The sequence below is a fragment of the Sturnira hondurensis genome, unplaced genomic scaffold (genome assembly GCF_014824575.4).
Source record: "Sturnira hondurensis isolate 20B ecotype Veracruz unplaced genomic scaffold, ASM1482457v3 Scaffold0006713, whole genome shotgun sequence".
NCBI lineage: Eukaryota > Metazoa > Chordata > Mammalia > Chiroptera > Phyllostomidae > Sturnira > Sturnira hondurensis.
This window is the reverse complement of record NW_028079344.1, coordinates 153,549-178,225: the sequence shown is the minus strand read 5'-3', so window position 1 is coordinate 178,225 and position 24,677 is coordinate 153,549. Positions and strand designations below refer to the sequence as shown.

The 24,677-nt window shown below is 40.0% G+C and overlaps 1 protein-coding gene across 4 annotated transcripts in view; it reads left to right on the top strand.

Annotated features, from left to right (window-relative positions):
* DLGAP1 (DLG associated protein 1) overlaps nucleotides 1-24,677 on the top strand; it is a 317,237-nt gene that overhangs the window by 201,254 nt on the left and 91,306 nt on the right. For 2 of the 4 annotated variants that reach the window (XM_037050283.1, XM_037050285.1), the window contains exon 5: nucleotides 15,803-15,832. The exons of the other annotated variants lie outside the window; for them this stretch is intronic. In XM_037050283.1, coding sequence (XP_036906178.1) covers nucleotides 15,803-15,832 — 30 coding nt within the window. The remainder of the gene's footprint in view (nucleotides 1-15,802; nucleotides 15,833-24,677) is intronic. 4 annotated transcript variants of the gene reach the window in all.

Here is a 24,677-nt window from a genome sequence, read left to right as displayed (position 1 = left end):
TTCTCCTTAACTTTTAAGGACGAGAAATGAAGAAGAAAAGTAGAAGTCAAATTTTTCCTGGTATATGTCATTCTAGTCAGCAAATGAAAGACTAAATAATGATGGATGATCATGTTTCCCCATTTAGAAAATCTTCAGAAAAAAATAAGGAACCTTCCTAACTGATTTTTCTTGTAAAAGATACAGAACATTAACTTTCCAAAGCTCTTTCTGAATGTCCTCTTTTTAATAGTGCTTTTGTTTTTCCTGAACAAAAATGTCTCATTGTAAAAAGTTCTGAAGAAAAGGGGAACAATAATTCATAAATAACATGAATTATGCAGGACTTTGCTAGCAACTCGAAGGATTTGGCTTCTACTCCAAGTGAAATAGGAGCCATTTCAGAATATTAGCAAATGGGTTACATGATCTCAATTTTTTTTTCGGAGAATTTTTATGGGTTTATTTGAGCCAAACTGATGACATGCCAGGAAGCAAGATCTCAAATGCTCCCCATTATCTCAGTTTTTAAAGAATTATTAATGTTCTTCTGCTGGAAATAAAATGTATGGAAATGAGAGTAAAAGCATCTATGATTATTTCTTTAAAAATAGATTCTAAAAAGTAGAAATGGAATTACATTTTTAAGACTGTACTTGTTTCAGTTCTCTTGCAAATTGCACTCCCATCAGTGGTGCATAAGTATGTGTGGGAGAAAAGATTAGTTTAGAAAGTTAGCTCCTGGAGAGTTCAAATTCAAAATCTGTTTTCTTCTTTTATGAAAATAACTTGCTCCAACTCAGACTTAAATAACCAACTTCCATGGCATAGTTACCATCTTTGCTCAAGTCCAGCCATGAAACAGGAAAGCATGAATTGCCAATTTAAGACAGAATTAAAAATTACTTTCCTTATTTATTAAGCACCTTTGAGTACCTACTGTGTGCCAGGCACTGGTCTGCTCTTAAGAACACAGCAGTAACACTGACTCAGGCTCTGCTATGACTTCAAGAAGCAAATCATCTGAGGTGATATTGTTGTCGTTGTTGTTTTAACTTTTATGCATATAATTCTTTACCATGGTTACAAGTACTTTATAAAAAAAGAAATAAAAAAGTTAGAATTTTAGGACAACTGTGAAGTGTGTGGTCAGGGAAATTTTAATGTCATTTCTTTAAAGTCCTTGCTTGAGTTCCAGGTGAAGGAACATCAAAGGGCAAAAGCCAAAGGCAAGAATGAGAAGGGAAAGTTACCTGCGTAGAAGAAGTCTAGAGTATCAGGAACACAGAAATTGCTGGTGGGGAGAGAGAAGAGGAAGGTACAAGAGTGGTCTAAGCTAAAACAAGGGCCCGGAAGGGCCCGGGTGACCCATGCTGAATGCCACGGGAAGGATTTCGTAAGTTTACAAGGGGAGGCTATTAAATGGTTTTTTTCTCTTCCTTCTTTTCTTCTTCTTTTTTTCTTTTGAGGATTTTAAATGTGGTAGCAGGATTTTATTGCAGTTAAGAGAAATTACACACCCTCAGAAATGTAGAGGGTGGGTAGGCTCTAGCGACAGCTACTCCAAAGCTCCTGTTAATCCTCCAGATATTTTCTTGGTTCTCAGTAATAATCAAGGAGCCATTCAAACTATCCAGTCCAGCTTCCTCATGCTTCCTGGCCTTGAACTGGGCCTCCCCATTCCAGGACCTGCTGGGATTCCGGGCTCTCTATCTAATCTAATTACCTTCCCAGTTTTTTCCAGGCTAGGCTCAGCCCCCTTATGGCTCTTACCATGCCTGTCTAAAAGTAGAAGCATCCCTCTGTGCCATTTTGACTTCTTTTGTGCGTGTCAAAAAGTTCTGTTAATTGGTTTCAACCAGGGTCAAGCAGCTTAAAGGTTTCAGATGCTCTTTTAAAAAAAAAAGTATAATTGATATATAATATTACATTCGTTTCAGGCATATGATGTAATGATTTGATATTTGTATATATTGCAAAAGGATCACAAAAATAAATGTAGTTAACATCTGTCACCATGCACAGATGTTCTTAATAAAGTAAAATAAAATAAAATAAATTGACCTTGACCTCAATGTGCTTAGCTGTGAAAAAGTAAATGTTAAGTGATTCATTGACCACTTTACTTACCTGACATTTGTCAAATGTTAATTTCAGAATATGCTTAATACAAGCATGGATAATCAGAATTGTTGTTTACATCTAGAGATATTCAGATGGAAATTACTTAGAAATTTCTCAAAAACACAAAACAATGTTACACTTGATTGCACTTTCATTTTCAGCTTAGACTTAAAGAAGGACAATCAACATTTCTGCAAATCATTTGCCAATGAAAATAAAAACCTCTAAGAAGAATTTGTCTCTTCACATAAAAATTTAGCTGACAACTAACAAAAAAGAATTGGGGGATAAATAGGAGAAACAGCTGTCCAGGAAGTTATCGGTTGCCAGGTTTGCTTGGAATGTGCTGGAATGCCCAAAAAGCCAGAGTGCACTCTGCCAGCCCCGTTTAGCTCACTGATGGCCTTTTGCCTTTTGAAATCACATTAGAGGACCCATTTCTAAGTCTCATCTCTTCTTAAAAAACATATATCTTTCCAAACTCCCATAGGATGCATAATTTTGCACCATTGTTGGTGGTTATTCCACCATTTACCTCTCCATTCACCCACTCACTGCACTCTGTGTAAGTCTGAATATGGCTTTGTACTTGTCTGAATGCCATTCCAAGTTACACTTCAAAAGTCAGAAGTCAGTTAAAATTATCTCACTCTGATTATCTTGTCTCAACAGTAAAAAGATTAATCTTTCTGAACAATATTCACTTTTTACATCTTCATCTATGGAAGATTATAAAGATGCAGCGCCAAATAAGAGAATATGTAGAAGGCTTGGAACCCTAAAATTAGTGTGAATTAAAGGTTGGGGACAACAACTGAGAAGGGTGGAAATGAGAGGGAGGGGGGAGCACGGGGGTGGGATGGGATGGGAGTAATAGACAGAAAACTGTACTTGAAAAATAATTAAATTAAAAAATGGAAAAAAAACAAAAAAAGATTGGGATTGTGCAATATAGCAAGGATTTATTTTTATTTCGCAGACAGTTATCTAGCTCTTGTATTTGTCAGACATTGTTCAATAATGCTCTACATATATTCAAAGATGCTGTACAAATATTAACATATTGAATATTATGGAGTATTCTATTTCTTTTTTTTTCTTTAAAGATTTTATTTATTTATCTTTAGAGATGAAGGGAGGGAGAGAAATAGAGGAATATCAATGTATGGTTGCCTCTTGTGAGTCCCCTGCTGGGAACTGGCCTGCAACCCAGGCATGTGCCCTGACTGGGAATCAAACCGCGATCATGTGGTTTGCAGGCCTGTGCTCAATCCACTGAGCTACACCAGCCAGGGCAGAGTATTCTATTTCTAATTTATGGTGGACTTATGTTTGTCATAACTTCTTAAACTGAGGATATTCTGGTGTGAGGCAGCAAGCTAGTTCTGAGGACCTGAGAAGAGAGTTAGCATCGTGGGGTCCAATACTGGGCCAAAGCCTTATAGAGACACGTGGGGGAGGAAAAACTTTTCCTCTACCCTCTTAGCATCTTTCATGAGGATCCTGTAAATTCAAATGACAAAAGACAGGTTAGAAAAAGAAGACAGGCTTTTATTCATGTACATGCAGGAGTTCACAGAAAAATATGACTCAAGGAAGCAGTTACAATTTGAGGCTTACATACCATCTTACTAAGGAAAAAGCACTTACAAATGACTTTTAGGAAAGAGAAATGGGCCCTTAGGAGAATAGATGAGAGATATAATAGCTTTAGGACAATGTCTATTTAGATGCAGTAACATTTCCTCTCTCTGATGAGTCCATCTTCTCCGGTTACAGAAGCTCCTGGGGAGTGGGTTCATGACAATTGAGTTGTTTGTGATGTTCTGCTTTTAGGCAGATAAGGGAGTTCAGGAAAAAGCCTATTCTCAAATGCCCTCACCTCAAAATAGATTTATGTCATAGTGGTATATTCTGGATGCATTCCTAAAGAACCAGGGGCAAAGAAGACTTTACCCCCATTCCTAGTGGCCATTCAGGCTCTGGTCTACCTCTGAGGGTGGAGCTCTGCACTGGAATGGAACAAGGATGGACATTCACAGACCCCAACATACTCCCAGAGGCCCAGGCATGCTGGCCTGAGAGTGTCAGAGATGTGTTTATTTCCAGGTTTGCACTGAGGCCAACCTCAGGGAAAACACCAGCACTGGAGAAGCCCCACTCCCGAGAACATTGCTTTTATTTGGGGGTTTTAACAATGTCTCACAGAACAAATTCAGTCAGGAGACTATCTCTTTCAACAGTATGGAATTGTTTTTAATCTTTGTCAGTCTACCATAGTGGGGAACTCACATGGTTCTCCTCCACAAACACTTATAGAGCATTTCCTAGGTTCCAGACAGTATATGCTGTTAGTAGCATCCTCATCTTGATAATTGAGGAAACTGAGACACAGAAAAGTTTAGTGAATTTTTCAAGGTCAAATGGCTGGTCAGTAGTGTGGTCAATATTTGTACCTATTTAGTTTGACCCCAAAGTTCAAGCTCTTAACAACCATGAATTGTGACTTTACTATGCTTGCCTTCTTCCTTGATTTTTTTTAATTTAAAGCATAATAAACAAATTTAAGAAGCTTTTACTAAGAGTATTAATGCAACAATATTATAACAAAAGCAGTTTTGCTAATAATATTAACCCTTGACTCATCCTAATTCAATCAATTCTTCAGATCTGGTCACTTTTTTCTGCCCTAAAATGATATCCAAAGCAGAATAACACTGTAGCCTGACCCTTGATTCATAGTTTCAGTTTCTTTAGAGTCTGCCCACAGTGCACACAACCTGCCCCAGACCCCGATGTCTCATGCTTATCGTCACTCAGCTCTGGGTTGATGGCCTCAATCAACATGCCAGAGTATCTTCAGTAAGAACACCCAGAAGCCTAGTTACTCCTAGAAATATATGTTCGAAAGAAATTTATAACTGAATTTGTGGTAATTGATATATTCATGATCTCTCCACAGTAGAGGTTCCCTTGGGGAATAAATAGAGGTTAAAGTTTGAATGGTTTTCTAGATGCCTAGGTTGTTAGAGCTAGATACATCCTAAGTTTAGGTTTTCTAACCACTCTCTACTGTAATTAACATGGTGCCTGACAGTTTCAGGGAACTTAAGGACCCCCTAAGTCCCATCCGAGGACCATATTCTCCTGTCTCTAATTTGGTTATTATATTGACTTTCAGTAGCTGTTGATCAAGAAATGTACCTGATCATTTTGTGAACAGCATTGTTATATGCAACCAAAAAACAACTCGTGATTGCTGGACACATACCATCTGCCAGACACTATGCGAGTCACATTGGATACAAAGAGAAATCAGGTGTAATCCCCACTTTCAAGTTTCCACCAGAGAAGGAAGCATGAAGGCAGAGAAAAGCATGACAGCTGGGTGGGTTCCAAATACCCAGAAGTCAGGAGAGACTTTACAGCACAGGAGATATCTGAGTTGGTTCTTGGAAAATGGGTAGGTGTGTGGCAGCCTCTCACATGACCATTTGTAAATTTAAAATTGGCCAGTTAGAATCTAATCCATTCATTTTAAAAACTACTTGAAAATCTCAGAATTCCACTGACAGTGGTGAAGGAAAGAGTCTTAATTTCAAAATATCATTCCAGATCTTTTCAAATCATGTCTGGATTTGAGGAAGCAAACTGTATTCTCTGATCCCAGATAAGACAGAAGTTACATCCTTACACGGCTTGATTAGCTTTCTTTAGACTATGTGATGGTGTAACAACAGCACACAGACGCCAGGGGGCAATGCAGGTTCACCAAAGTCACAGGAAATGCTCCAGGTCTCATTTTGACTTAAGAGCATATACAACATCCTAGTTGTAAAGGTGAAAGACATCCTTAATAAAAAGAGAGTTCTGCTAAGGGGTAAAAGAGTTTGTAAATCCTTTCTCTGAAAGGTTCCTGAATTCCCATCCAATTGCCTTCTGGCATTGGTGCACAGCTGAACATCTCGCAATATTCCTTGCAAAAGACTTACTATTCATTTTTTCTTAGTGCAATTGCCTGATGTTTCCAGTTTCTGACCAACCCTCAGATAGTCTGAATCACATGATTGGGACTCTCTGTTGTGGCCTCTGCCCAACCGTATGCTCCGCCCTGCCCATTCAACCAATCCAGCTGCACCTTTGGCTAGAGCTGTGGTTCCTTTTAAGGTAATTCCAGTCTGGACTGTGTTTTGTTTTCCTGCTCAAAGCGCCAGGTGTCTGCCCTCTTTTAACCCCCAAGGATGAGAGATCAAAGGTGTGCCTACATCTGCCTCCTGGCTAGCTCTTTAATCTGTCACATGTTCAAAAGGGACAAGTGCAGTATTGTGCACTTAGGCCAGGAGGATAAATCAGAGAAGTAGAAATGGGCAAAGTGTGTACACTCACTAAAGCAACATAAAACATGTCTGTCTAGAAACAGCCCTGCCATTTTGGAATGTTTTTCTTTAAAATGAGCAAGGATATTACAGGTAAATGGCAATCTTCCTTTCTCTAATTGGAATTCTACTGAACTCATTTAATAAAATATTGTACATGGTCTTGGCTGGTGCAGCTCAGTGGATTGAGTGCCAGCCTGTGAACCAAAAGGATCACTGACTCGATTCCCAGTCAGGGCACATGCCTGGGCCTGGGGCCAGGTCCCCAGTAGGGGGTGCTTGAGAGGCAACCACACATTGACGTTTTACTCTTTCTCCCTCCCTTCTGTCTCTAAAAATAAATAAATAAAATCTTTTGTGAGCAAGAAAGAGAGAGAGAGAGAGGAAGGAAGAAGGGAAGGAAGGAAGGTTGATTTTTTACATGGACCCATTTGGTGACTAGTGTTCAGTAGAAATTTACAAGTCAAAGGAAAATACTTTTTAGTTACAAAACAGAAATTATAAAGACATTTATAAATATCTAAGCTTATTTCTCTTACAACAAAAATGACAAACTAAAATCTTAAAGAAATAGAGCAGAAAATATTTAAGAAAGACTATTTCCAATACATCATCTATTTTCCACATTCATAGGACTAAATAAGCGGGAAAATGCATTTTTAAAAACACTAGAATACAAATTAGGTATGAAGAAAACAATGTGGGGGGCAGTGCGTATGAAGGAGAATCTTTCCATACACATCTGCCCTCAGGCAGCAACTGGTCCTTCCTCTTTTGAATAAAGGGCTACAGTAGAAAAAAGCTCTTAATCTGGTTAGAAACTACTTCTAAACTTAAACTTAGGAATAATTTAAATGATTTGAGCACCCACAACTTTCTTTGGGTTTTTTTTTAATTCTTATTATTGATTTTAGAGAAAGAGATGAATGGAGAGAAAATCAATTTGTTGTTCCACTTATTTATGCATTCATTGGCTGGTCCTTATTTTTGCCCTGACCAGGGAACCGAACTCACAACCTTGGCATACCAGGAGGGCACTGTAGCCAACTGAACTCCCTGGGGAGAGCCACAACCTTCTTTAGCTGCTCAGGAGAGCTCCCTGATTTTCACCAAAGATACAAATGTGAGCAGGCACTGATTGTTTTTTCTCTCTGCACTCCTGGGCCCACGCACACTCAGAAGCAACCTTTCGGTTCCTCCTCTGTGCTCCAGGGTTACAAAAAGGAACTTAGCAACTTCAGTTGTGCTGAGCCGCCTTCACAGGCAAGGCAGTGGGAGGGGCCTAATATCATGTCACACTGTCTTTCTCAGTTACAATGACTGAATCCCAGTATGTGAGGGAAGAATTGTGGCAGTTATTAATGGCTGTGGTAAGAAAAGAGCCTTCATAAGTTGCATCAAATATTTCATTCATCTATTTCACAAATATTTACTCAGCACTTACTTTGTCCAGACACACTGCTGGACTCTGGGAATTCACCCATGATCAAAAAGCCCTGCTCTCTGTTCCTGGTGTTTAGTCTAAAGGTGGAGACTGGGCTTAGTGAAATAATCACAGAGATAGTTGCTCTGAAGGAAAGAAATACAGTTTTATTTGTTTTGTTTCTGAGAGAATTTACTTTAATAATGAGACTAATCTAGAGGGTCAGGGAGAAATTTCCTGAGAAAATGCTTATAAGCTAAGAGCTGAAAGATCAAGAAGGCTGAGGAGATGTTAGTGTGCGTGTTGCTGTTAATGGCATGCTGATATTGAGAGACCCAAAGGTGTAATACGGCTGGAGTGAGAGCTAAGAGATTAGATGCAATGTGAGGTCCAAGAAATGAAGCACAGGGAACTGTTTTAGTTATCTGGCCTAGGTAACATATTACCCCGAAGTGTAGGCCAGCAGCTTAAAAACAACTACTTTATTATAACCTGTGATGGTATGAGTCAAGAATTTCAGCAGGGTTCAGCTGGGTGATTCTTTCGGTCCACGTTTAGCTAGAGGTTGGACGGGTCTAGGTGGTCCAGGATGGCATTATTCACATGCCTGCCACCTTTATTTCAATGTTTGGAAGTGTAGACTCAGAGGAGACTTTTGAACAGAGCACCCATAAGTGGCACCCCCAGGATTGCGGCTTCCAAGGATAATGTCCAAAAGACAGGAAATCTTAAGGTCTGGGTCCAGATAGTAGAGGAGCATCACTTCACCACATTGGTCAAAGCAGCCACAGAGCGCTCCCAAATCACAGAGAATGCCATCTCTCAGTTGGAACAATTTCAATTAATTTGTAGCCATTTTTGCTTAGCAATGGTTCACCCACTAATCTGTATAGAAATTATTTAGGTTTCTCTGTAAAGCAAAATATACTCCTTCTAAAGCCCTCCCAAAATCTTACCTCTTTATGGCATGAAGTTCAAGTTTGAGATTCAGATTCTTACAAATCTAAATAATAAAGTCCAGGTGTTTGATGAAGTTCCTTTGATGTAGTTCTTTAGCACAGTTTCTCTCAATATGAAAATTTATGAACTAAAATGAAAAAGTATCTCCTCCACACACACCCAGCACATACTAATGATGCAGAGGTGAGATCGATGCACTGAGCACCCTCCCTCAAAGAGCGGAGGAATGAGGGGCACACAGCAGTCGCTGGACCCTAGCAGCTCTGACTAGAAGGCCCAGTCCTGCTGTCCAGGAATGATTCTCTGCAGCTCTTGTCTCCACCTTCCAAACTCTTGGTTGCACCTTTAGAGTTATCTTATTTGCATTATGCCTTAGTCTGCTCAAGCTGCCTTAACAAAATACCATAGACTAGGTGGCTTAAACAACAAACATTTATTTCTCCCAAGTCTGCAATCAGGGTACCACCATTGTCAGGGTACCACAACCTGAGTACTGTTCCTGTCTTGCCCAAAGGCCACCACTCACTGAGTGCTCACTTGGCCTTTTTTAAGTGCATATAGGTAGAGAGAACAATATCTTATAAGGGCACTAATCCTACCATGGGGTACCACTCTCATCATCTTATCAAGCTTCATTACACTTCAAAGGCCCCATCTCCAAATGCCATCATATTGGGGATTAGTTAGGACCTCAGCATATGCATGGCGGCATGGTCAGGGGACCACGATTCAGTCCATAGCTCATAAGACATGGTATTTGCAACTGAATGATCGTCTCAGCCTATTTCCTGACCGTAGAAGCTTGGGGGTTTAAATAATTTCACTTCAAACTATCTCTGCTGATTTTCATCCATGTTAACAATGTTTCTTCTAATATACTTCTCTTAAAATCTTTGTGGGCTTCCCATGAATCTTATTAAACTTCTCTTCATTTGACAAAACACACATCCACAATTCTCCCCGCTATAGGTTCTTCGGCCTGGGCTCAGAGGCAGGCTACCCTGGAGCAACACCCTCGGGGTCCTCGGAAGCCCTTGTGTCTCTTCACTGGCTTTGAGGCACACACTTCCATCTTTCTAAAATCATCAAAAAGGTCGTACATCCACACCCACATAATGATTTTCACCCTATCAATTTCTTACTTTCAGAGAACTTTTTCTTTAAAAAGGCTAGCAATGTGAAACTGTTTTACCTTTTTCTTTATACTGACAAGTACTAGCTCCACATTTTCTCTTAATTTTTCTTGAAAACTAAACAGTTTTTTTAAACTCATCTTTATGTGTATTTACTTACATGCCACTATTTTAAAAAATGAATTGGCACTTTAAACATTCGACCTGGAAATCTCACAAAAAGTAAGAATTCACTAAGTATATTTTCTACTTTCCATAACAGTACAGGTCAGAATGTTGCCAAACTCTCTGCCACTACCTCAGAGAGGCTGCATTTTCTTCTAGTCTCCAAGGACATTTTTTTTTGTCCTCCCAGCTTCCATCCACAGTTTCTCCAGGCCTGCCGGCTCCTTCCCTCAGCTGATATGGTTTATTGGAATGTCTACACCTAGCCTCTCCATCACGGCAGTCTCAGGACTTCCAACCTGTGGCTCAAGGTTCCAGGAGGGAGTGATCCAACAGACAGGAGGGAGAAGCTGTCTGCTTCATAAGGCCTGCGGACAGACACGGGGAGAGCATCATCTCCATTGTATTTTAGTAGCCAAAGCAGGCCGAGAGCTTGCCTGGATTCAAGAAGAAGGCACATAGCCCCCAGCTCTCTATGAGAGAGAGAGAGAGGAATTGGCCGCCATTTTTTATTCTGTCAAGGGTGGTTTCATGAAGACCTTTCCAAGTCATGTTAAGCCTTTTGATCTTTATCTAAAGAATAATAAAAAGCTATTTAACACTTTTAAAGGAAAGAGGGCTAGCATATAATTGGACTTGCCTTTTGAACAGATCATTCCAGCTGCAGTATGAGAGTGCACTGGGAGAAGGATATAAAAAACTGAATGGCTCTTTCTTAGTTCCTCTTTCTCTTCTTATCTTATAATACAGATGCATGTGGACATTGCCATGATAATTTGGCCTCGGGCAATGACAGCAGAAATGAGAATTGCAGAGGCTAGAGATGTAAGGATATAAAATCAATTAGCCAATTTTCCTCGAAGTCCATGTAGGACATTTTCTTGTCTCCAGTTAGTTGATAAACTTACTTCTTGGGTACCTTTTTAACACTATAATCCTGAAACTTAACTACCTACTGTAACTTATGTATATTCATTCCACATCTCAATGTTCACCTCCACGAAGACTAGCCTCTGAGTAGAAACAGTGGTCATTACAGTGCAATTCAAGGGCTCTGCTCAACAATGTCCACGGTTAAAATAACATGTTTGAAATACATGTGCTGGTATTCGTAAAATCCTCTTTTAGAACATGTGGCAACACTTGGTAATGATCAGTTACTCACTGGATAATACTTACTGGGTATTTACTCCATGTCGGGCACTGATGCAGTCAGGGGTGTCACAGCCGCAAGGAAAACCGAGCAGGTCCTTGCCCCCATTCTGCTTCATTCTAATGAGGACGGTAGATACGAACAAGGAACCAAGTGATAAATCAACAACATAATTCTAAGCGGTGATGATTGCTATGGAAAAAATACAATAAAAGAGAAAGGTGATCTAGAGAGTTATTACTAGGGCTGCTCTAAATACAGTAATCAAGGAAGAACTCCTTGGAAGTGACATTTAGAGTAACACTGAATGAGGCGAAAGAGCTAGCTACAGGAAGCTCTGGCAAGTTAGGGGAGAGCAGTCGAGCCAGAAGGAGCAGCAAGGGCACTAACCAGGAGCAGAAAGTCATTGGCATTGCAAAGCACAGAGAGAAGACAGAAGTGGCAAAAGCATCTTGAAAAATAAAGTGAAAGAAATAGGAAAATAAGCAGGGATATATCACAGAGGACTTAATGGCCAGAGTTAAAATTTTGATTTAATATTCAACAACAGTAAGGTATCATTGGAGGGTTTAATGAGCCCCGGTCATTTAAACCTTAGCAAGAATTATTTTAACCTCAGCCTTTCTCTGAAGAATTATTCTAGATCGATGGAAACTCCCCATTAGGTGAAAGTGGTAGGAAGGAGAATGGAGTGGTTTTGGACTTGGAGAACTGCGCAGAAAGCACACCTACCTGGTCAGTGATTGCCTCTGACCAACAGGAAGACAATCACTCGAATCACCCACAAGATGAGGACTTTACCAAAGATACCAAGCTGAGGAAAGAACAGCTGGTTTCCTTTTCATTTTCTCTCTCTTTTTCTCTATTTGATTTTTCAAATAGTTCTGCAGACTGTGAAGAATTAACTTGGGGTGGGCAGGGTCCATTGCATTCACATACACACAGGTTTGTGCTTACGGAACCCTGAGTTCCGGGAGACGTCACTGTCAGCCAGTCAGATAGCATCCGTCATGTGTTCCAAAAGTCAGCAGTGCAGCGTGTAACCTCAGCATCAATGTCAATCATTCCTTAAATAGTCAAACTTTAAAATATAATCCTATTTTAACATAAAAGATATATTTCCCCTCATTCTATAATTTTTCATATAATGTTAATGTTAGCTATCCAACTACATTTAGCTAATTCTAGATTTTCACTATAACATGGTTACTTCCAGTATAAAGGCCTATCCTACTATAAGGAAAAGCTTTATTTGAGGTTTAAAAAAAACAACAGGCCATCTGGAGCTAATGAATCACCAAAGTTTTTATTAAAATAATCTCTATCATTAGAGTTCTAAAGTCAGACTTTAATTTGTTTTTTAACTTCCCTTCGTCCCCTTCATAAATGCATTGTCGGGCGCCGGTCCACCACCACCCACGTCTCCCGTAAGAATTTGTTTGGAGTTCTTGCTTTCCTCACAAACAGCCTATTTCCTCACACTGATCAGAGTGCCTGGTTGTGCTTCCCTATGAATAACTGTTGCTGACATTATGGTGAAACACAAAAATAAATGTGGCTGAAAAACATATATTCTGACCTGGTTTCCTGTATAAAGATCCCACAGTTTAAAAAAGACGGGAGCATTGTTTAATAAGCCAATGACTCATACCTCTTGGCATAGTTGCCTGACCAAAAGAATGCCGAGTACCTTTAGGTCATGTTTGTAGCTGATTGTCCATGACTGTTATTTCCAAGATAATCTATGTATAGTACATTTTTGCATACGATGGGTTTAAGAGGTTTTGAAATTACTGGCAAAATAACAGTAAAGGCTAAGCTCACACACATTCGGCTTGTTCAGTTAAATTATAACTCTTTGTGACTATCTCAGCAAGTGTTTTGAAGATTAAGATTTTCTTTTCTGAGACCGAGTGGAAAGAAACATCAGTTATAACAATGCTATAGTAGACCTGGTTCATACCAGCTTGCAAGAGCCAGTTGTTACATTTTCAGAAATTTTGGGAGTCCCTTATTAAACACAGTCATTATTACAAATTAAATGATTTAAACTTACAATTAAATAAATTATTTTAAAAACAAAGGTAATAAATAACTACGAGGGGGGACCCCCCCAAAATTGATTTATCTTCTGGAGGGCAGTTCCCTTGTGGTACAGGCTTCCCCTGCTAGGTGAGTGTTCTAGGAGCCCCTCTGTATCAGTGTACCAGCTGGTGGTGTTGTGAGAGGCTGCATTCAGCTCCATTGAAATTTTTTTGAAGACTCAACTCATTTGCCTGTTTCATGATGGGTGATTTACAAGTGCACCTGCCCACAATGCACTGAGTGTTCAGCAGTTTTTGACCAAAAACAGCATGACCCCCATGCCCCACCCTCCCTATTCACCCAATCTCACCGCAAGTGACTTTTTTTCCCTTTGTTTCCCTGGATGCAAAAAAAGTCCTCAAAGGGAACCATGTTGCCCGTGTGAAAGAGGTGGAACAAAAAATGGCAGAAGCACTAAACACAGGTATTAAAATCACCAAGTTCAGTCATGGCTGGTGTGGCTCAATGGATTGAGTGCCAGCTTGTGAACTGAAGGGTCACTGGTTCAATTCGCAGTCAGGGTACATGCCTGGGTTGCAGGCTGGATCCCCAGTTGGGGGCATGTGAAAGGCAACCATTTGATGTTTCCTTCTTTTTTCTCCCTCCCTTCCCCTCTCTCTAAAAAATAAAATACATAAACTTTTTTAAAAAATCAGTGAGTTCAAAAACTGTTTTGAGCCAGTGGAAAAAAGTTTCAATAAGTGTATTGCATCAAATGGAGAATACTTTGAAGGTGACTGAAGTTTAAACATGTAAGAATAAATACACAATTTTTTATAAAGTCTGGTTTTGGGGGGGTCCCCCCAGTAAAAATATTTACATCCTCATCATTTAACTACATTTACTGTGTATGCTCTTGAGGCTGTTTATGTCCACTACCCTTGTGTCGTGAACCGATGTGGGACAGCGTCACTCCTGACCCTCCCTGCAGCTCCGTGTTCAGAAACAGCACACTGGGCGCTGGAAACAGGTCCTGGTGGGAGAGCTTGTATGGTGTTAGAGTTGAAAGGGTTTTAATTTAAGGACAATAACTTCTACGAAAGTGAAAACTAGTTCAACAGTAGGTCGCAAAAAAGAAGTAATGATAATAAATTTACTGCGAAGGAGCAGATTGGAGTGCTACAAAATCAGTGCATGGTTTTGTCAAATCATGGTTGACTTGGTGGCTGCGGATACAAGTGTTTGGCCAAAATCAACAAAGCATTATGCGAGAAGCAATTGGCTGCAACAGAACTTGCAATAAAGAACACTGTATATCCTATTATTATTTGTGGATTCCGTGCTATACATCATTCACATTAGCAAAATTGATAATAAACACACATACCGATATGCATACATACTCTTCCCCCTGGAGAGTCTCTTGTTAAATGTCAAGCAGACACTACATACAGGCTCTGCAGGAAACGTGAAATTCAACAGGTAACTTGAAAACAGCCTTTTTGGAAAGTCATCATAAACAGCAATTTCATCTTTTTGTGAACAAAATCTGTTAAAATCAGAGTGTGTTCATGTTGATGCCAATTTAGTTCACCAGTTTTGTTTCCATTTTTCATCTGAAACTCTTCCAGCTTCCAAGAGAACCAGAATGTCAACTGAATGAAACTGTCGACATTTTTGCCCAGCCTAAATTATCCTGGCTATCATAGAGAGTTTGGGGAATATTGTTCATTTAAAACCAGGACTTATCAAAAAGAAACAAAAAACCAAAAACTTTTTAAATCAAATTATTGAAGCAGGTCTAATGTATCTTAGTTTAGTATTTTCACTTTTAAGTTCACCAAAATGGCACATGAATACACGGCCAAGAGTAATGTCCACTTGTTTCCTGAATAATTTGGCAAGCTCGGATAGCCCTATCACAGTCTGACTTTCGGGGAGCGGGAATGCTGAGCTCATCAGACCAGAAACCGCCCGCAGCCCAGCTGCCCCAAAGAAGGAAACCGCCAGATCACACCAGGGTTTTTACCTACTTGTTACATATTTCAGCAGAAACCCGATCCAATATGTATCACATGATCTCTGTACACAATGATAAATCGGAAGCACTAGACACTAGTGTCCTAATGTGGGAAGTTTGATCAATCCATTATGCAGCATGATTTATACCCAGAAATAGACAGACAGGCTTGGGCCTTTGTTCATCTGAAAATATGTCGGATACACTTAGTGAGAAACCCCCCCAAATGATTTTCATGGAAAAATGAACACGCTCATGATCCTATGATGTCTAATCAAGGGCTAAAAATTACTTAGATCTTGAAGTTGACGTTTGTTTAGTTAAATTATCGAAATACCAGCAAAAAAGAAAAATCCAGCTCTGAAGCATGCATTTGTTAATGAGAAGACTGGAAAAGGTAATTCGGGTCCATTATATAACTGCCACTTTTTGTTTTTATTCAAGGTGTCATAAAACTGAGTTCTGCTGTTGAAGGTACGTTTTACATCCACAAAATCAGTAATGTTTTGCTTAAAGGTCGCATAGCGTGGCTTTGTAGCTAGAAAGCTTCTGTGGCGGTGGTGTTGGATGCCATGTTCTCACTGCCAGCTATCGCCATTTCATCTGTGTTTCTCTTCATTCTGGTCATTTTCTGCCACAAGTCTCTCCGCCCTCCACAAGCGGCATTAACACTGACCCGAGAGGGCAGCGAACATGTCTGTTTCTATTTTCTGGTGTGGTTGCGTGCTCCGTAGAGACCCCTTGCTCTCCAAAGGTTTTATTTGAGGCGAGGCATTGAGTCTTGCCAGGAGCCTTGTTCTCATTCTCTTAGCAGGGCCTCCTTTAGAGTATTTTTGGTCCCTTACGTCAATGTGACAGACATGGAGCCATGAAGGCTTCCTGATGAGGAGAATTAAGTGGCTAAGGCCTTTACCAGGCTCACACGCAGGTTCATCCCGCGCAGTGTGATTCACCCCCCGGGAGAGATGGCAAGCCCCCGCTTCCTTTAATGTTCTCCGCATCGTTCCTGTCAGGCAAGGGCCAGTCCCCGTGAGTTGTGCATGCAAGAAGCTGAGAAGAAAAGGAAGAGGGATTTAAAGAAAGAGGAGAATCATTGGGGAAAAGAAGTCATAGCAGTGTTTCTCTGAGTAACCCCCATGAATATTACAAACACCTTACTGTTTGAAATGATTAACTGGTTTTTGGCGTAGTTGATTCCCTTACCCTCATAGAAGCATACAATCTGAAAGTAGAGAATGTGTAATTTTCTCTCTCTGTGAGTTTCTGTGTTTGTTTTGGGCTATATGTTTTCTTATGTATCGGGAGTTTGTCAATCATGCTTCGGAGGTGTCTTCATCCCCGCTTAATCAGGGGAGGCTCCTTGGAAGAGGTGGTGGGGTTTAAGGTGAGTCTTCATATTTAAAGGGAGATGTGGCTTGATCAATGGGCAATGCATGGAGGTGGGGAGTGGGAAAATGCAGGGGGGTTGGAGTGGCGAGACCATCCTCTTGACCCAAGTAAAGAGGTTGCAAGGACTCGAGTCTGAAGGCTGGAAGAAGGGAGGGGCTGCCTAGCATTCTCACAGACTGGCAGACCCCCTGTGGGGGCTCTGGGTCTTCTGTAGATTCAGTGTCGTCACATTTTTAAAAGCTAAGTTTATAAGACAACGTTTCTGACACTCCTTGTAGAAAGTATGCCACTCCTCTAAAGTAAGGAAAATGCCAGGAGAAGGTGCAGGCAGTGGTGTTTCCAAACCAAGAGGGAGGAGCAAGATAATAGCACCTCACGGAGTGAATGAGGGCACAGAGAATGAAGCCTCCGCGAGGCAGAGCAAGTATTCACGTTCCTCGTGCTAACAGAGAATTTGATTGAGAGGCTTTCCAAACCTTTCTCTGCCTAACAAATCATAGGAGAAATGGCAACAAAAGCAAGCAGGACCATGAGAAAAACCTTGCCTACAGAAACTCCCAAGGCAAGTGGGTGCTGAGTTTCGGTTAATTATCTATAGAATTCCAGATAACAGTTGGTCCACTCCGGGCTGTTTGATGTTTTATCAAGAAATGGCTTTGAAGTCAGAGCTTTACATTGCCTGCTTGGCTTAAGCACAGGATTCCACTTGCAACAAAAAATGTGGGGGAAAAATGTGTAGAAAGCCAAGAAAACATTAGATAATGTAAAAACTGTTATTCTGGTAGAATTATCATTCTGCTCATCATTTTGCTAGTAACTACTTACTACTGAGTAGCAGGGCCTGTTGGAACCCCCCAAACAGGTTTAAGGTCTCCAGAGAAAGACGCAAATCTGGAAGAATGAGGGTAGGAAGCAAACTGACTGCCTGGGGCCTTTTTGGCAGACTCCTCACCACCTCCTCTGAGTCCCTGGGGCTCACAGGAAGTTCTCTGGAGTAGCCACAGGTACCAGAGGTCAGACCCACTTCAACTGCTGCTTGAGCATCTTTTTGGCAGTTGATTGGCTGAAGGCTGTAGAGGCTTGAAGGCTTGGGAGCATGCTCTGTTGTGACTGTGTTAGAAATGTGTGTGCAGGAGCCGCTGGGATGCAGTTGTTGGATGGGGGGTGTGTGTGTTCAATGCATGCATTCTTGGCGCATCTGGAATGTGAGATTTTTGACAAGCATGCTCAGTGAAATGTGTGTCGGACACTATCTCTTGATTCAAAATCAAATCTCAGATGGTAGTCCTTGTGAATGTTTAGCCGATTCCTGTATGTGCTATTTTCCATCTGTGGAATAAACTCGGGGCATCTTTATACAGCCTATCATGTCAAGGAATATGAAAATCAGTGGAGGGGACCCACTGTCAGAAATGAAACCTATTTCCTCTTCTTCAAAAATGACTGTTCTGGATTATCCCAGAACTCTGAAAACAATATTACTGTTTTAGGTAGGCTATCTTTTCCTTTTCTGTTCTCTTTAAGGAAAAAAACTGTCAAAGGCATAAAAGCAAATCGACAGATTTCACTTGCTACTTCCTAACAAGTATTTTTGTCATGAAGTTTTTTTCCTTCTCTTTTTCTGAAGCAGGGTTGCCCCCTTCAGCATTTTGCAGCTTCATGTAAGTTTTAAAATCAGCAGAAAGAGAAAAATCTTTATCACATTAATGGTAAGGTTAAAGTAAATTTAAATTGTCCTTCCACATTTTGAAGATTTAAAATTATACTCAACAGAAACCACACATCAGTGCTTTAATTATTTTGAAATAAAGAAATGGTTGAACAGGAAAAAACAAGTTTGAAAGAAACAACTGCAAAGTTTTATGGATAATAGTGATGAATTCTGGACTCTTGACTTTAGATTGATAATTCCAAACTCCAGGAAAATTGGAGTAAGAAAGAAATCTCTAGACAGCAAATTGCGGGGGAAGGAAGACAAGAGGGGCAATGGCAGGGGAAGAAAAACTATCCATGGTAAGAATTCCATGAAAGAATCTTCTAAAAGGGACTTTGCCCTCTTGAAACTGATGGAGGGTGGGGAGACACATACCATATTTCCACGAGTAGGACCAGTGCACCAACCTAATCAAAAAAAAGTGAGAACAGAGGTCACGGAAGAGCTGAGTCACGCCTAATTAGAATTGCTCTGATATTCTGTAGGCAGCCATTTCTTTCCAGGGAGGGAAGGTCCCCATCAGAAGCTCTTTCTCCAGCATGCAAGATGTGTTCAGACACGCAGAAAGTAGGGAGTATTCAGGCAGGGAGGCGGCAAGTCTGAAGGAACAAGATGGGGCAATGGAAGCTGATGACAGGCCTTTGCAACTGATAACCAGGGTGTTTTCCATGATGAGACTTGCCTCACAGGTGATTTATTTATACCTTGTAGGTAGATGAGATTCCAAATACCAAAATGACATCAAATTCTTTTCAAACCTATATAAGAGAATGAAGTCTGGCTTTTTTGGAAAAGTTCCATGTTTTTAAAAATAGGACCAGATGAGCCTTTATAAAAATAATTGAATAAACAAGAAGATTCTCCAAGCCATTGGCTACTTTTGATGGCCTCTTGGTGGAAACACTGCAGGGTGTCGGCACTCGAGGTGAAACTGTACAGCTTCAATTGCACAAACAAAGGTCCCCTGGGCACATGAAGCTTTTGCTTCCCCCTTTTCTTCTTGTCACTTCTTTTTATTTAGATACTGCTAAAGTGTCTTATTTCTCCTTGGTAATGGTTCATGAGCCATTAGAGCGAGGAACTTAGGACTATAGTCACGTCCAAGATGGTGTTTTCCGTGACCCCGTGGCCTCAGACCCAGTAATTGCAACAAATCTTCAAGTGTAGGAAGAATAAGCTAAGTAAATACTTGTTGCAATCTTTGTTCCCTTTTTCAAATACCCACAGCTTCATGTTTGTATTTTAAACCTATAAAAATAGAGCTGCTTTTTTGTTGCGAGACTGATCTGACTTTATATGTGTGTGGAGGACTGAAATACTCGTTTACTTTGTTTGAGAAGTTCTGTTTTCCAAAATATACCATAGAATGAATCCCAAAATATCCCTGTCTTGTCTATTGGGACTGCTACAACAAATTACCATACACTGAGTGGCTTAAACAACAGAAATTTATTTCTCACAATTGCGGAGGCTGGAAGTCCAAGATCTAGTCAGCAGCAGATTTGATGTCTGGTGAAAACCCTCTTCTGGGTTGCAAACTGCTGACATCTTTCTGTGCCCTCACATGGTGAAGGTATGAGGGAGATCTCCGGGGTCCCTTCTGGAAGGCCACTAATCCCACTCATGAGGGCTTCACCCTTATGGCCTATTCACCTCCCAAAAGCCCTACCTCCTAACACCATCACCTTAGAGGTTATGATTTCAACATGTAAATTTTGCTGAACACCAATATTCAGTCCATAGCAACCCCAAATGATTTTAAGATTTAAAAAATATTTCAAATGTATTGATGTCATTTCCTCCCCGGGTGAATTTTGTTTTTGTCACTGTGTCTTTCTACTTTTTGAGCAAAGTTACATCTTCATTTGTCAGATTAGACAGCAGTAAATCCATTACCAAACAGATAGCTGATAGGCCTATTTCTGGTAATAAATTTGGAATGAAGTTTCCACATTTTTACTACGGAAATTAAAATAAAACATCTTTACAGACCTTCAAGTCAGATTGCTGCAGAGATAGGGAAGGGCTTCCTCCAGGGAGAGTGAAAGGTGACAGAGTGTCGGGAATCTAAACATGCAATATTGTAGAAACTGAAAACAAGACTCAAGAAAATTGCTTCCGTAGGGAAAAAACACAAAACACCTAGACCTCCTGCTTACGAGGCTAACCTAGAAGCTGGATCATCCTACTAAGCAAATAAATGTTCTCTTCTCAGATGTATTTTGCAGAAAATTGTCATTATACTTTTGGCAAAATGTTCCTATTGCATAGCAATGTCTCTGGGAGGACTGAGCATTCAGTTGAGAATTTACCAAGTAGCTTCTGAAAACTAGGACTCTCCCAAAATGGCAAAGATGGAGCCTTGTGATCCAGAAACTGGAAGATGGGTCAAGGCATGCCTAACACACAGTCTTGCTTGGGATTACCCTCACGTCAGATAGAATGAACCTTGAACAACTACTGGCAGCATTTTAGAGCTCTCTGACATTCTTTCTTTTTCTAGTGTTTCTTTTCCCCTCCCTTCCTTCTCTTTCCTCCTCCTCTGAGCCAGCTGCACTCCTGTTTCTGCATCGTGCAATAGAGGGTGTGGAGCAGGGGTTAGGGGAGACTTCAGGCAACAGAAAGCCAACCATTTACTGGGTGGTTTTGGCAAGTACCCACTATTTGCCTTGGCGTTCTCACCAGTAAATGAAGTTCTCTATTTCTTAAGGCAGCTATAAGACCAATAAATGAAGTTCTATTTCTTAAGGCAGCTGTAAGACTACACAACTGATTTAACATGGTGAATGGAATATAATAGGTGCTCAATAAGCTTTTGTTCTCTTCTTCACCATTCCTCTTTCTCTGCTGACTTCCTTGAATTCCCCCACCCCTTTCCATCGTCCAAAGATCTAGCAAACAAATGATCATTCCTCTACGATTGTATCATAGCACATCACTGAAAGTCAGTTTCACTTGGGGCAAAGCCACAGACAAACAACCAGCGTACACCACTGTTTCTCCACTTCGAGAGAACTTAGGGAGAATAGAGTTCCTGATTACTGCACTGGGAGCCATGGCAGCTTTATAGGTCCAAGAGAAGTTGCCCAAATAAACTTTGCCAGGAGCCAATCACAATCCCAACTGAGGGCGTTCCTGTCCGATGGAATCCATCCCCCAACCTGCTCTTCCAGTCCTGGGGGGTGGGAGAAGAAGAAAGGTTTTCAGGCTGATCCAACCAACAAAGAGATAAGAACTGATTTCACCAATATTGATTATTTTTTAATGAAGTACATTGTAAGTTCACTGTGTTAGCGAGCATGCCACCTGTCAACACTGATCAAAAATATGGAAGATTTTGAATAAGGAGAACTAAAGTGACAACCGCCACAGATATCCAGAGAGTAGCCTCTGTAGATCTTTGAACTTCGGTAGCCCCAAACTAATAGTTTGTGCAGCCTTGAGCACCTAGCAACAAACTAGCATAACTCAGAAGACAGTCTGCACCTAAAGCACCATAACCTAGCCTTCACCACATTCCCTGGGAAGGAAATGGAAATGTATGAATCAAAAGCAAGCTATAAAGGAAAATCTGCTAGTTTTAGTCACTGATTTATTTTTTTTCTTATTGTTTGTTTTTAAGAGTATAAGTTTCAATGTCTATATGTTTGTTTTTATTATTTTTAGCAACCTACTGGAAGTTTTTAATGTAACTAAAGCTCTTACTTTAAAAGAATAACAAAACTTATTAAGCTGCCTAAGAAGGCAACTTTTAAGGACCGAGGTCTAATTAGCCATCTTCAAGGCCAATTTGATAATGATAGCAAACCACTTTTGTATTTGAATCCCAAATTTTGAAAATGGCCTTTACATTTTCAATCTAAAATTGGAGTCTGACCTTACTGTTAATTTTGGAACACACCATAATTTAGACAAGTGCTGAAATCACTTACTGCTGTGATTTGGAGTGTGAACCTGGGAATCACACCCTCTTAAATTATACATCACACCCATTAAAATTAACTGTAAAGTCAACTCCACATTGATCCTATGTGTATTTCATACTCAACTAAGATGCTTACCTGTGTAAATATCGCCACAGCTGTATATACAACAGTTTGGTTGAAGCCATGAATGCTTTAACTTGGAAAAACATACATTATGACTTTTGTTTGGTTTCACTGAGGAAAAAAGCCAAAGCATTTTTACAATAATATATCAACGAAATGCAAAATCAAATACCAATCCCAAGCTTTGTGGATCTGAAATGTTTTGCAGAAACATGTGGATTTAGGTATGTCCTAGTTTTAATCGACATGTATCGTTGGGTGAGAACAGAAAGCTGCTGGATACAACTCTGTTGAGTGCAGGATTCGTTGAACCTGTGCTGTTAGGAAGTACAGAGGCAAGTTTGACCTCCTTTTAAGTCTTCTGTATCTCAATGCTGATTTTATACATGGTCTCCTCAGACATACTTCTAACACTGAGTTTAGAACACACTGAAGTGGAAACAAGTATAGGATAATAAAAGGGCATTCTACGTTCAAGCCTTGTAGCCATCACTTTGTGGCTGTGTTGTGATCTGGAGCAAGTTACTCTCTCTGAACCACATTTTCCTCATCTATAAAATGGGGTTAAAGCTACCTGGCCCCCCAGATAACAGACTTAAATAAGATGAGGTCATGTTGAAGTACCTAGTAAAACATTTGGCACAAAGGCACTCAATATATTTTAGGTGTTTGTTTCTACTATTTTGTTAGCATTTTTACTTTTATTATATTGGCTCAAATACAGAATTATCAAAATTAGTGTTACTACTTTTGTTTGATGTTATTTCATAAGTTTTTAAGAATAATAATCAAGTGTCTGAGTTATATGAATTTTTTTTACTAAATCGGATATAATTTTACTTCATGTAATATTATGGAAATCTAACAATGGGGTAGATACAATCAAAACCACCTTAGGGAAGCAATCGGCATGTCTCCAAATGTCTTTTATTCAACAGTTTCTTTTTTTTAAAACCTGGTTATTGATTTGGTTTAAATTCAGAGCGCTTTGTTTTCGTTTTCTTTTTAATATTGTTTTGGAGCAGCGTTGTTCTAGCAAATGTTCATCAAATTTAAAATAGAGTATTTTAAAAATACCACCACAGACTTACTTAGGACATACCATCCTTTTCAATATCACAGCACACAGAGAACATTGTATTTGAAACCACACTGAGGGAAAGAATTCAGGCTGCTTGAGGACTATGGCAGCAGGCATAGGTAGACTCTATTTTCAAACATAACATTTGATTACTTCATTGTTATTGATCTTTTATTTACGAGAAATTAATGGATACAGTTCTTAAATGCCTATACTATGTCATGACCTGTACTAGGCCATAGGGATAGAAAGATGACCCAACCTAATTATATTTTCTAGAAAAGGCAGCATTTTTGTAAATAGATCACTATAGGTTAATATGATAAAAATTCAACAGTAACCCTGGCTGGTGTAGTTCAGTGAATTGAGCGCGGGCCTGCAAACCAAAGGATCGCAGTTCAATTCCCAGTCAGGGCACATGCCTGGGTTGCAGGCCAGTTTTCGGTGGCGGATGCATGGGAGGCAACCATACATTGATATTTCTCTCCCTCTCTCCTTCCTTCCTCTCTAAAGATAAAGAAATTGAAATCTTTTTTTAAACATTCAACATTAGACGTATATAAAAGGAGCTATGTGACCACAGAAGTCAGCCTAGGAACTCTGCCTGGCTGGATCAGAGAGATGCCCCAGGAAAAATGTCTAGGTCTGAAAGACATAGAGCGTGGCAGGTACATCCCATCAGGGTGAACGAGGCCAGCTCAACGCCAGCCAGCAGTCGTGGGGACGAAACCACCCGATACCTCCGGGAATCAGATGCAGTCAGATGCAGCTGAGGCACTACCCCCAAAAAGAGAGAACAGCCAGGCCCGAAGTGGCAATGAGACACATTTTCAAGGTTTCTATAGGCAGTAAATAGCCAGCAAAGGAGCTTATTTATTTTTAGTATCTATGTTTTTAATTTAAAAATTTCACATAGCCCAAAAATCAAAATACAGGAAGAAAAATGCATTGACTCCATGCCTGGTTCCTATTCCCCTTAACCCACCATTATCAATTTTCTTTCTTTTTTTTTTTTTTTAACTGAACAACAATTTTATTTTATTTTTTTTAAATATAATTTTTATTTAATTCTTGTTCACAAAATAC